At 47.5% G+C, this 12,896-nt stretch overlaps 1 protein-coding gene across 5 annotated transcripts in view; it reads left to right on the top strand.

Moving 5' to 3' along the window:
- DTX2 (deltex E3 ubiquitin ligase 2) overlaps positions 1-12,896 on the top strand; it is a 39,789-nt gene that overhangs the window by 16,415 nt on the left and 10,478 nt on the right. For 3 of the 5 annotated variants that reach the window (XM_074922695.1, XM_074922696.1, XM_074922697.1), the window contains exon 4: positions 4,818-4,876. In XM_074922695.1, coding sequence (XP_074778796.1) covers positions 4,818-4,876 — 59 coding nt within the window. Of the gene's footprint in view, positions 1-4,817; positions 4,877-11,901; positions 12,034-12,896 lie in introns of all 5 variants that reach the window. The other 2 variants (XM_074922693.1, XM_074922694.1) reach the window with 1 other exon arrangement.

Consider the following 12,896-nt stretch of genomic DNA (forward strand, 5'->3'; position numbering starts at 1 on the left):
GCTCCTAAAACAGGGTAAGGAGTGGTAAGTGCTTGTGATATAAGGAAGTGAAGCTGCAGGAAGCAATCTCCTGGGGGATACATTAATTAATGCCCCAGCCAGGCAGTTCCCTGCTGTAGCTTCCCTGGCCCCTCTGAGCTTACACAGCTTTGGGTGCTGGTCTAGATTGTGACTACAAATAAGGCAGGGAGCTCAGGGCTGAAGGAGAGGATTTTGTTTAAAAGCATAGAGAATGAGGGTCTTGGGGCCTGGGGAAGGATGCTTACAGTATTGTGGTGTTCCTAAGAAGGGTCTGCGCCCCCAAATCTCCCATGAGGAATGACCCATAGTCAGTGCTTTGTGGGATCAGGAGGTGTAATAGAGGGACCAGAACCTGCGCAGGGCTTTTCTTTTCCTCTTCTCCTTTGCATCTTTCCGCTTTGTCTGTAGGCACACCCACAGGCTCCTCAGGTGGTGAGGAGGGGCTCTGCTCAGTGCTGGTTCTGCTGAGCCCATGGTGGCTTGTCCTGCAAACCTCTGTTAGCTGGCATGGTGGTTCTGCTGGGTGCTCTTCCCGAGTGGGAACAGAGGGATCTCCTCTGCTTGGTGCCAGGAGCAAAAACATAGATCCACATGGTGGTGGGCTGTACACCAAAAGGTCCTCCTTTAGGGGGATCTGGCCTGGGTTTTGGTATCTTCTTGAGAAGAAAGGTAGAGAAGAAACTGCTGTCTGGTCATCAATGTCATTATACACTCAGCCCTGGGAAGGGAGTCAGACCTTTGGGTGTTGTGGTAGCACTTGATGTTAATGTGAGACAGGGCTGGATGCAGCCCTGATCTGGGAGGAGAACTGTTGGGTATTGTCCAGAGACTACAAAGACACCATGATACAGGAATACGTGGCCTGCCAGCTGGTGTGCAGGAAGAAGGGTGGAGAGGCTGAGTTGCTACAGACTTCCCCACTTTTGCTCCCTTAGGGTACTGTGTACGTGTGGCTTAGGTAATGTTCAGCTCAAAGCAGGCTGCCCAGTGTTTGAAATGGCAGCAGCCGTGGACGCCAACGCTTCCTCTCTGGTCTTGTGCTTTGCTGTCTCACTGGTGTTGCAGTATCTTGAAATTCTGGAGAAGTGAGTGGTTTTGTCATGCTGTAATATCAGTCTGCCCTGTCTGCCCCCCATAGCAGATTGCCTGGAACTGATGATGAAAAATCTTATCAGGATCTTCTTGCTGAACGTTTGAGGACGGTGTCTTATTTTGTGTCCCTTTTTTCACAACCTGGTGACCCCTGTTGCACTTGGTCACCTCCAGCGTACAGAGCATCAGGAGAGCAGGACCTACAGCAAACGGCAGCTCAGAACTGGAACAGGGAGGGGGAATCGATACCAGGAAATGTTCAGAGAATTCAGGCATTGACTTTCAGGTGTTGTAAGCACAGTCTGAACATTTGGCTAGGAGTCAAAGGCACTGACTGGTTAGAAATCTCATCTGTGGGCAGCAGAGGCAGCGGGAGCAGGTGTCTCAGTGGATCCTTCTCATCTCTCCGTACTGCAGTGCTTGGTCTTGCACTGATGCTCTCCAGATCTCTCTTACCCGAGACCCCCAACAGCCTACCTGCATCAAGTTTTCTCCAAACTGAGCCTGGCTTGAGTAAATCAGCAGGATCTCACCCCAGCCTGGCTCCGTCCCTCTCCCAAGAAGCCAGCGCTGCTGTGGCCATACCGGAGTAGCTTGATTCTGAGCTGATGGACTAAATACGTCTGTCCGTGCTGCTGACGAGTCTGCTCTCCAAGTCAAGGCACAGCCCATGTTATACTACAGTAGCAATATCCTTCCTTGTTACCTCTTCCCCTTCCTTCTCCAAAAAAACCCCACTTCAGACCCAGGGTAGGCTCCAAGTAGCGTTTCTGCACCTTTTTTGACATGGCAACACTTCCTCCCACGTGCTGTGGCTGCAAATCCACCCAGGCAGTATTGTGGCAGAGGTACCTCAAAGCAGTGTGGACTTCCTTTGATTTCATCAGCCTTAGGTCTGGGTGTTCTGCAGATGTAAACAAAATCACAGTGCGTGGCTGCCCTGCTGGTACGCTTACGTGGTGCCGAGCGGATGGGCCAGCACATCCTACAATGTTAGTTGAGATGCTGCTAACTGAATGTGCATGTGTTTAGCCTGTGTGAAATAAGTATTTGGTTTCTCCATCATCACATCAGTTGGCTTCAAGCCTCCAGCAGTCAAAGCTGTCACACTTTGCCTTTACATCAGGAGTGCAGCTGATCAGTGACTGTTTCTTGGGTAATAATTCATCTGCAGTGCACTCGCAGCTTCCTGATTGCTTGCAAACGCTTCAGTTGCTTATATCCATTTCCCTCTGCAAATCTCAAGGACTCTTCTCACTGTGTAGGAGCTCTAGGTCCTGTGTGACTTGGACTTGAGCCTTGCAGTGTGGGAATGAAGAGTGAAGAATTTCTCCTCTAGTCTCGAAGCACAGTTACCAGTGATCCCCTTCCCAGAGCAGCTCTGGGTTTGCTTACTCTGTTCAACCTCAGTTGCAACAACCCTGTGCTCCAGCCCTTTGGAAGGCTGCCCAGCTGCTTTCCTTGCAGAGCAGAAGGTTGAGCTTTGTGCTTTACTGTATTTTTACTTTCCACAGGGAAGTGAAGCACCCAAGGTGGCTGCTGCACTTCATGGTGTGACAATAAAGTACAAGCTCTTCAGTACCAGTCATATGCAGGGTCACAGACTGGGACAGAGGGGGTGCCTAGCCACTGTGTTGTCATCTTGGCTGTTCAGCTGGAGGAGGCAAGGAGGGCAGGTCTAATGCTTCTCTGAGTTTTGGGAGCAGGTCTCTCAAGTGCCTTTTCATTCATTATCTGGTCCTTAGATACCCTCCTTGTCTGCAGCTGGAGAAGGAGCAGCCCTGTTAATAGCCAAGGTTTGAAGAGAATCATAGGAGTAGAAATGAAGCAAAGGGATGAGATAGAGAAGGAGGAGGAGGGAAATACCTGAGAAAGAGCTGTGATGAAGAGGCTGAATCAGGAAAGAAAAAAGTCATAAAGAGGAGTCATGGTATATAATTAAAAGCCCTTTGAAAGTGAGGGTAGAATTTCCACAGTATTCAGTGGGTTTGAATTGGGCTGTAGCAAGAACATTGCATCATTTGAAGACATTGCAAAATGGGGGGCAGCAGACAGGAAAACACAGTATTTGAATCAGAGACAGAAGGGAGAAATCTCTGTGCTCTGGAGAGGTTTTTAAGGGTCTGGAAGAGCTGGTCTGGCTTGGCCAGGCCATCTCCCTGGGTCCTGCCCAGGGGTTTCTTCGGGAAAGCTCAGTGCACATGCGGGAACCTATTTCAAACTGCGGCAGGTAGGAGAGGAGGGAAGTGGGGATGTGTCCCTGTCATGAGGGTGGAAGACAGCCATGTGTCACTGACAAATCTTTTCAGATTTGGTTATTGTCATGGAAAGGCTGAAAGAAGGGACCTCTACCTGTGTTGCTGTTTTGGACACAATGGCAGCTCTTGCATCCCAGCTGGAGAGAATTAGGTTCCCTCTAGATAGTGGATGGCATTTGGGCACTTCACCACCTTAGTCTGCTCTGTGGCTTCCTAAGCAGCTGGCCAGGTTTAATATGATTTTGTGTGTTTTGGGGTGTCTGAATGCACTGTGTATTAACTGTAGCTGATGGACATGAGCCTGGATCTACAGGAGGCACATGTGCCACCTGAGACAAAGTCCATGTGTGGCTTCTCTGTGCCAGCATGTTGGATTTCAAAAGTTCCTGCTTCATTCATGTGGATCCAGCTTCCTTTCTCCTCTGACCCCCTCATCAGCTTTTCTGCTGCTGCTCACCCTTCCCTTCCTAACTCCTGCTGTCAGGTAATTGCATGACCCTGGCTGCCTGTGTATCCCAAACTAGCTTGAGGTGCAGCTGCCAGTGCTGGGAAACACTGCCAAAACAAGTAGGTTAGGAACCTGAAGGGGGTGTTGATGTCCAGATCCTCTTGATTTCCAAAGGAAGGTGAGTGCCAGACTCTTCTAAGTTTCCTTCAAGCTTTCTTCCCTTGTTCTTGCATCTTTCAGTAGCACCTTGGCTGTGCAGGGAGAATCAGGGCTTGATTCTGTTCAACTCAGGGCTGCAGCTGTATGTACTTGAGCGCTTTTCTTGGCCTTTGACTCAGTTTCCCCATCTGGAAAGGCGAGGGGGGTGATAATGCTTGCTTCCTTTGATCAGTACAGCTGCAACTTCTCATACAGCATGGGGATTCACACTCTGGTGAGCAGTGTTTTGCTGGCTGGAGACCAAGTCACCTGGCAGGTTTAAGGTGAACTTTGTCTGCTGTATCCTGGCAGTTCCTGGCTGTGTGCTCATGCCGCAGACCTGCTCATGCAGTGCTCTGTCGTAGTGCAGGTCATCTGCTCCCAGGAAGCTCTGTAGTGGAGCAACAAGAGCAGGATGCATCACAGGATCAGAGCAGGGGATTGACAACAGGGTCCACCAGCAGACCCTAGCAAGAGGAAGGGATGAGTCAGGCCCAGCATTCCACCAGGAGGAGATAAGGCTGGAGACAGCTACCTGTAACATAGGCCTGCCTTAGAGATAAGTAAACCAGTTAGATAGCTCTGGCAAGGACTGGGCTCCTTAAATGTAGCTGCTGGACCAGTGGGCAAAGGGTGCATGCGTGGGGGTCCCAGGTGGGGCTCATCTGAGGAATTAATCCCAGTTAATGTATTCAGGGCCCTGGCACTCAGGAGGGAACAGTGTACTACTGCATTGTCTCTGTTTTGTCAGTGACTGATCTGTGCCATTGAACTTGTCCCTTTTTCTTTTCTCTCTCCAGTGCTCCAAACCTGCCAGTCAAGATGCCCAAACCCAGCAAGGTGAACCAAGCCCTGGCAGGTAAGGATCCCACTCTGCTTTACCTGCTCTGTCCCTAGGGTTATGTGAGCAAGTGGTTTACCTTTCTGTGGCACTTTGTTAGTTTTTAGGCAAAATCTGAAATATTGCTGGAGTTTACGGTTTTAGGCCCAAAGACTCTTCAGAAATTAAAGAGGGTAAATCTGGGGGAGAATGGGATGGTCAGAACTCAGTAACTGTTTTTCTCATCAGTGCTGGTATTGAAGAGCAAGTAGCAGAGGGGAGCACATGGATCAAACTCAGTGCTAGCTGTTACTTGCTACTTTTTTTTTTTTTTTTTTTTAAGTCAAGGGGGGCAAGTGGTGTGAGATGGTGTGTGGTTTTTAATGTGATTTTTTTTAAAATGTGGTTTTATTACAATAGCTCAGGTGGTCTTTAGCTTAAAAAATTATTGTGATGCCTTGTTTTGGGGAGAGGAGGGGATAGAAGTTGAATCAGACATTGTCTCCTATGGCAGCAGAATACAGGTTTGCTTGTTACCATCCAGACCTGTGAATACAATACTAAATATACCCAAGGAGTGTGTCTGGGAGGGATGAAAGTGCCAGTTTTCAATGCTCCTTTTCAGAGTAGATTTGCCTGTTAAACGTGAAATGGCATTGCCTTGAAAACGACAACTCGTGCTTGCAGCTTTCAGTGGAAGTGTTTCCATGCCAAAAACTGTCGGCATGTTTGCTCTGTTTTGACTCAGCCAGCGCCAAACCACGGGACCCTGGTGTGGTGGTGCCTGCAGAAATGGGTGTTCTGCTGAGAGCAGATGTCTTCTCCATACCGACACTGACTGCACACGAAATCTTATCATAACGTGGTAACCCAGGGGTAGAGGAGTGGAAAAGACCTGATGTGTGGTATTTTCTGGGTTTTTCTGTACTAATTTCAGACACTACAGAATATCTATTAACCCTCTCCTTCCTCTGGCTCTTGTCCATGCATGGTCTGTTGAGGTTATTAGGTACTTGGACGTCAAACTTTGCTCCTGAGCAAGTGGAGGCAGTTACTTTTTCACTCAGAGAAAATGGTTACCATCTTATTCCAGGAAAGGTGATGGTGCTTGCTGTCCTCCCAAGCATCAGGCTTTTTCCTGCCTAAAAAATAATCCCCAAGATTGATGTTTCCAGTCATCTAATGTTATCACCATTGTGAAAACTGTGCCTTGCATGTCTCTGTAGCCAAATGGGCACTCTGTAAAGACTGATACGGAGTGTCCTCTGACGGCATGCAGCCCAGCTGTCTCCCTGTTAGCAAATCAGTCTTTGTGGAAATGAGGTGTAAAGTCAAGCTCAGAACTCGTTTAGATGGATCACCTGAGGAGAAACTCCCTTCTCTCATAAAAGCTCTGAATTTCATCCCCTGGCTATTAGCACTGACTGTGTAATTAGGTACTTAATCAAATAAAGGTAAATACAGCAAAGAACTGAAGAGCTCTGGTGAATCCAGGCTGTGTTAATGTTGTTAACTGTGATCTTGTTCTACATGGGCAAGTCATACACTGTTAATTTGGAAGAGGTGAATATGCATGGGCCGTTTATGCCATGTAGTACCACATTTAGATATGAAGGGCTGCAGGAAAGCTCAGTAGAATAAGGTTTTTAGCACCTTTTAATAAAATAAAATGAAAAGGTTAAGCCTGTAGTTGATATCTCTATTGTTGGGGGATGGGGGTGCAAAAGAAGGAATAAGCATTTTAATAATGTTTAGTTCTCAGGGAGGCAGCTAGCAAGAGGCACATGTAGTTGGAGGGTTGTGCAGGGCTGCATGAGCTGGGCTGAGAAGCAACTCCCTGGGGCCAGTGTCTCCTTCAGATCCAGGTCTTCATAGGACACAGCTTTGATCAGCACTGTGCTGCCTTCTGCCAGGTGTGACAGACCTCAGAGGTGCAAGGGAGGAGGAAAATCTGATTTTGAGTCTGTCCTTAAAATCACGTAGAAGCAGAGGAAAGATCTGGACATGTTAATTAGCAAGTGAAAGGAAAATAAATCTGGGAACGTTTCTGGCCAAATTTTATTGTAACGTTAATTGGCTGGGCCTTTAGGGACACCTTCTTCCCCTCTGTGCTCTGTTCTGTTTCTAGAATCTCTTCTGGGAAGTGGTATTTTGTTCATATTTAAAATCCTGCAGATGGTATTTGAGTTACTTATTATTGAGGTTATTCTCAAACACACAGACTGGGCCCTTTTTTTGTTCCTCTGGTCCCCACTGCACAACTGCTTCCTTCAGCATCAGTGGTGGAAAGGATGGGGACCCCAGGGCTCTGCGATGCCATGGGGGAGAGGGCAGTCTCAGATGTGAAGACATTATTCTGGGAAGTGTGTCCAGAAGTCTTGCAACCCTTGGTCTCTGTCCCAAGGTGCCCGTTAGCAGCTCTGGTTTGAAGCAAGATAGGTAAAACCTCTGAATCTCATGGGTGATCTCAAGAAATGCTGCACATGCATCTCTGGGATGCGGAGGGAGCTTCTGGTGAATAAACAGGAGATGGGGGATCCTGCAGGTCTGAATGAGAAGCTGGGTTTTGTTTGTGTGATGAGTGCCTAGGAATTTCAGTGAGGGATTTGTAACACTGTCCACACCACATCTTCTAAAAGCACCACTTAGGATCCCAGAAATCACAAAGCTGACTTTAAAACCATGTTTTATACCAAAAAAAAATTATTTTTCTTTGCTTTCTGCTATTTTAATACTTCAAGAAGCATGTGGAAACTTGTCTTTTTAAACTTTTTCTTTCTCCCTGAGTGTTTGGTTAATATGGTGAAATGCCAGAACAGAGGTCAAAGCAAACTGTTGAACCACAGTGTTGGCCTTTAAGGATCAGCTGGACTAACATCTCTTGGGAATAATGGAGTTTAGCTGGTGTGCTTCGGGACTGGGGGTTGGACTAGGCAGTCATATGAAGGCCCTTCTAGCACCATTTCTAAGGTCAGGGCTGGAAATAAGACTTTTGTTAAATAAAACTGAGTGTTTCTCATTTGCAAGATTCCTGGAGCTGGGGCATTTGGGAACATCCTAATCATCATAATTTTGTTGGTGGATACAATCATACAAATTAACAATGCTTTTCTGATATCTCACGTTTTTGGAAGGTAAGCTCTGCGCCTTCCCCTCTACCTGCTTAGATCCAGGACTGGAACCAAAGGCATAGCAGTCTGAGGTCTGTGCAGTTACAGGTCAGTAGCCAGAGCTGGTGACCAGAGGGGCACGTTAGGCTGCCTGTGTGAGCAAGCATGTGGTCAGTGCTCATTACATTATGTAAGGGTGTTTTCCCTTGCTCAGCTTCTGCACAGGATATTACCAAAGTCCCTTATTTACATGGCAGGCTGAGAAGAGCTGGTGGATGTTGTCATAGTTCCAGTGAAGATAATTTTACCCCAGGGAGTCAGTAATGTTGTACTTCCGTCCAAATAGATGCTTTGAGCAGGAGAAAAGAGGCAGTTCCTTGTGGTTATTGCGTTCATAGGATCAGGTCAGATGCCAAAGGGTGCTTTGCAAGGCTTTCTGCCTCTTCCCTTCTGCAGCCCTTGCAGGAAAAAAAAGCCAGTGGCCAATGGAAAGTATGAATGTACTAAATAATACGTTTCAAGCTCTTGGGGTGCCCAGTGAGCAGCAAGAACTCTTGCAGGAACATGGGGATGTCTAAAGCAGTCTTGGTCTGGGCAGGCTTATCTTGTTGCGGTTTGGCCCTTGCATATTCAGGTGAGAATTTATCCAGATCTAGGGCCATGTTTGCTCCTGACATAACTCCACAGATGCTCACAAGTTCTGAATTGAGATTGATACTCCAATTCCGACCTGCAGACACAACAATCTGCAGATGTGATGTGTGTCTGTGTATTGTTTTGGCACTTTGTATGAACACACACTCCCACATAAGGCTTCGATCAGAGGAGATCCCCTACCAGGGACTCTTATCACCAAACTTGTGGGAGGATTGTTAGATGCTGAGATTTCCAGTATTGTATTACAATTTTAAAGGAGGCATTGCTGCTGGGTTTTAAGATGAGCCAGAAGAGCAGTGTAACACCAAAACATCCCCTTTTTGAATGTTCTCTTGATTTGAATCTGCAGAAGATGATTCAATGTGTGTCTCTCCAAAGGCAGCAGAAGGTAAAAGTGGAAAATTACCTTTTCTTGTTCAGTTTAAGATTGTCCATGGAAGAACATTTGATTGGGGTAATTCTCCTGGTCCCACGTTTGCCCTGTGCTGTATGTCCGCATAGAGTTGTAGATGTGTTTGCAGCTCATAAAATGAAACTGAGAAGATTCCTGGATTAAATGTTTATTTTCTTTGTGATGATTCATGATGCTGGCAGGCAGTTTTGGACATGTTATTACAGGTATAAGAGGGGCTGTATTAGGGGTAACTGAACTCAGCTGGGGTTCTGTGGCTTGTGCTTTTCATTTGGTCTGATTTTTGAAGGGAGTGTTTTGTCCTCCAACATTAAGAGTCTGAAGTTGGTTGTTCAGCCTCTGCTTCTGTCGTGTTCTTTTTTCTCTTTTTTTTTTTTAAATGGGCTCTGCATGTTAATGTTAGCAAGACAGTATTGATCTCTTAAGAAGAAAGCATTAATTTTGCATTTGCCTATCAGTCAGCTGTGCGTAGGTGGTGATAATCCCTGTTAGTCTTTGGACTTGCTTTTCAGTCTTTGCAGTCAGTGCTATCGCACTGCTTAGAAGCAGGTTTTTTTGGAGACAATTTTACTGTTACCTTTTCTGCACCAGTTCTCGGGAATCGCGTTTTGCAGCCTCGGTGGGGTCAGGCTCTCTGAGGTGGTCTCCCCCAGCTGTGGGAAGCTCCAGCATCGTGCCTGTTTCTCAAGGATATTGTTCCTCTGGGCTCCCTAATCGGTGTGAATTGGTTCTGCTCTTCTGGGAATACCTCTGATGGACCTTTAACTTGCTGAAAGGGGAAAATACCTGCCTGGTGCATATGCAGGTGGCGGCTTTGGTGCTGTTGCTGGGCTCCAGGTGTTCAGTTGTACTCATTCAGTAAACAAATAGCTTTTGTTACAGGAACATTTAAGCTCTGCCTTAAGTCTCCCTGGGAGTAGTGAAGGGTTGCTGGTTTAGACTAGGATTGAGAGCACACAATCTTGCAGTCTTTAGTTCAACACTTAAAGGAGGTTATTTTGATTGTGAAATTTCTGGATCTGATGTTCAGTTAGAAGCCTGCTGGCTTGTACTGTTGTCAGGGATTCTCCTTGGCTGTACCTGCCCAGTGCTGTATGTAGGGTGAGGGATACTGTCTCAGTGTTTGTATGCTTTGATGATCCCTCCAGTTCCCCTGCAGCTCCTAGGATCTGGGGGGCTACACCTCAGGTCTAGATGAACGGTAATGGTGCCTAATGAGGGTGATCCACGGCTGCCTGGTTTGCTGTTACCTATTTCCATTTGGAAGCATGTGTTTTCCCCGTGTGTTGGGCTGTTTGGTCTTCTGGCAAGACCAGCACTGCCGAAGGCTCTTGGGTAACCCTGGGGAAGTTATTTCATTCATCTGTGCCCCTCTCCCTTTCTTGTGAAACCCCTTCTGTCTGTCTTTTGGTCCTTAGATGAGAAAGCTTTAGTAAAAGCATCCAATTTTGTGTATCAAGAAAGGAGTTGAACAGGTTCTGGAATATTTACTTGGACCTTACATGAAGGAGGCACAAAACGTGGTCAGCACTGTGTAGGGGTAGTTCTGCTCGTGGCGCATGGACACAGGCTTTGTGCAGGGGATTTCTAGTCACAAGGCACAGGTTCCTGACTGGTTGCATATTTGAGGCAGAAAATCTTACCACTTGCACATAAAGCTGGCTGATGCTTCCCGTCACAACTCGATTTTCAGTCATGTGTGGGCAAGATACCTCATTTTTGTCCTGAACAAATGTGCTCTTGTATCTTTCTTTCTCAACCCGGCTGAATAGAGGCTTGAAAAAAGAAAATCCTTAGAAATCTCATTTTTTGGCCATGAATTACTGTGCAGGATGCTGGCAAGAATTTCCGTAGCATTTTGCATGGTGTACTGTCAGAGGTAACTTTTGGGGAAATGCTCGTTTTTAGGTTGTCTGCTGTTGGTCTGCATCCACGAACACTTTGTTGGTTAGTTCTGGCAGTGGCTGTTGCAGGTGGGAAGTCACTTCCTGGGAAAGCAAGGCAGGTGTTTTCTCGAATGTAAGTTTAGCAGCAATATGCTACCTTAGAAATGTTAGGACTTGTAACTGGCCCGTATTTCACAGGCAAACATCATATTAGATCAGCATGATCGGTCCTGTAGCTCTCTGTGCCAATTTTACCTTCAGGGAACGGCTGTCCTTTTTAGTGATTCATTAGCTTTAACAAACTGCATCCCATGAATACATCTGGCTGGGATGGGGGAGGGTGAGAATTGCATTGCATTGCAGCTGGGGGGTGCTCAGAAAAACTGGTGTGCTGAGGAGGGGATGGTGTGGGGTGAGTGGGGGGCTGCCACTGTGGGGCTTGTCTGTCAGGGGATTGACTGGGGCAGCTCCAGCCCACGGTCAGCCCGGCACTGCCGTGGTGTTTGAAGGCAGTTAAGCTGTGCTTTGGGGATCAGTTTAGTAAGATACTGTTGAAAAAAAGCTTTGGAGGGAGTAACTGAGCAGGTCCTTTAGGGGTTTGGATGATGCCCCTCATCCTTCAGGGCTGCTTCCAGGGCTCAGTGAGCAGGAGGACTTTGCACCACAGCAGACTCGGTGTTGAGGAGCCCTGAAGCCAAGGCAAAGAGGAAGGTCCTGTTCACACACCAGCACAGAGGGTCACGGGTGAGACTTGTGCCCATATTTCCCCACTTTAATTTGCTGCCTGGGCTCTTCCCTCTGAAAGCCTCTGGATCCCGTGCTTGTGCTGACTCCAACCTCGTTGCCCCTCAGATGTTTTATGCCCTCTGAATCAAGGGCTTGGGTTTTGTTTTATTTTAAATTTTTAATTTTCTTTGAAAGGTTAAAGGTTTTTTTTTTTTTAATGAATGTGTTTCCCCATTGTTTCCTTCCTGCATGTTGATCTCGTACCCACTGTAGGCATGACGGCTATTCTGATGTCAGCCGCTGGACTCCCCGTGCACCTCACCTGTGTGCCTCAAGCTGCCAGCACCCATAAAGCCACTAAAAAACACAGCTCAGTTAAGGAGGGGAGGAAAGTGTCCAAGAAAGGTAGTTCCTGCTCAAACTCTGATATTTGCTTCCATCTCCTTCTCTCCATCTCTCTGCACTTGTTCTGCCTCCCTCCTTTCCTCTTGTCTCTTCCCTCACCCTCTTGGCTCTTCTGATTTGACTGATGATGTTCATCCCGCTAAGGGGAGAAGCAGGACATGTGTGGTCTCTGACAGGCTGTAAAATAAGATTATAAAGTCGACTTGGTCCTGTGGTAGCTCTGCCTGTTTCCATCAGTCATGAAAGCTGGAGCAGCCCAGTTGTTCTCTGTGCATGTCAGAGACTCCTGCAGCCTCTCCCATGGTCCCACTACATCCCCTTGGGAGCCCTGTCACAGCTGAGTCATGGGATGAGAAGGATCTTCCAGACAAGCTGGCCCCTGAGTCATACAGAGCTTTCAAGGTCGAATTACAGAGGATTTGTTCTCTCCACCTTTGTCTGGGGTGGAAGGGAGTGGAGCTCTCCGTGGACGTGCCCTGGCAGGAAGGGCCCAGTTACTCCAGCTCTCCTGCCAAGCTGAGCCACCTCCTGGGTAGGGCCTTCATTTCTCCTCTTCATATCTCACCTGCATCCCACACCCTCACCCTTGCAGAGTCAGTGGGCTCCTGGTATAGAGCCTGGGTCCCATCTGTGTGTAGCAGCCCTGGGACTCTGTGGCATAGGTGTGAATCCATGCTGGTGTAACTGTAAAGGTTGTTTGCCAACCCTGACATAGGTGTCCTGGGGTTGGTCAACCACCACTGAACCTAAGGTGCTTCCCCCTTCAGATAAGCAAAGGGGGGACTAGAGGTGGGGAGATGCCTGTGTTTAAGAAAGAGGGAAGAGCTCTACGGTGGAGGGGAGGTGGCAGCTGGCTGTCTGGG

The sequence above is a fragment of the Athene noctua genome, chromosome 19 (assembly GCF_965140245.1).
Source record: "Athene noctua chromosome 19, bAthNoc1.hap1.1, whole genome shotgun sequence".
NCBI lineage: Eukaryota > Metazoa > Chordata > Aves > Strigiformes > Strigidae > Athene > Athene noctua.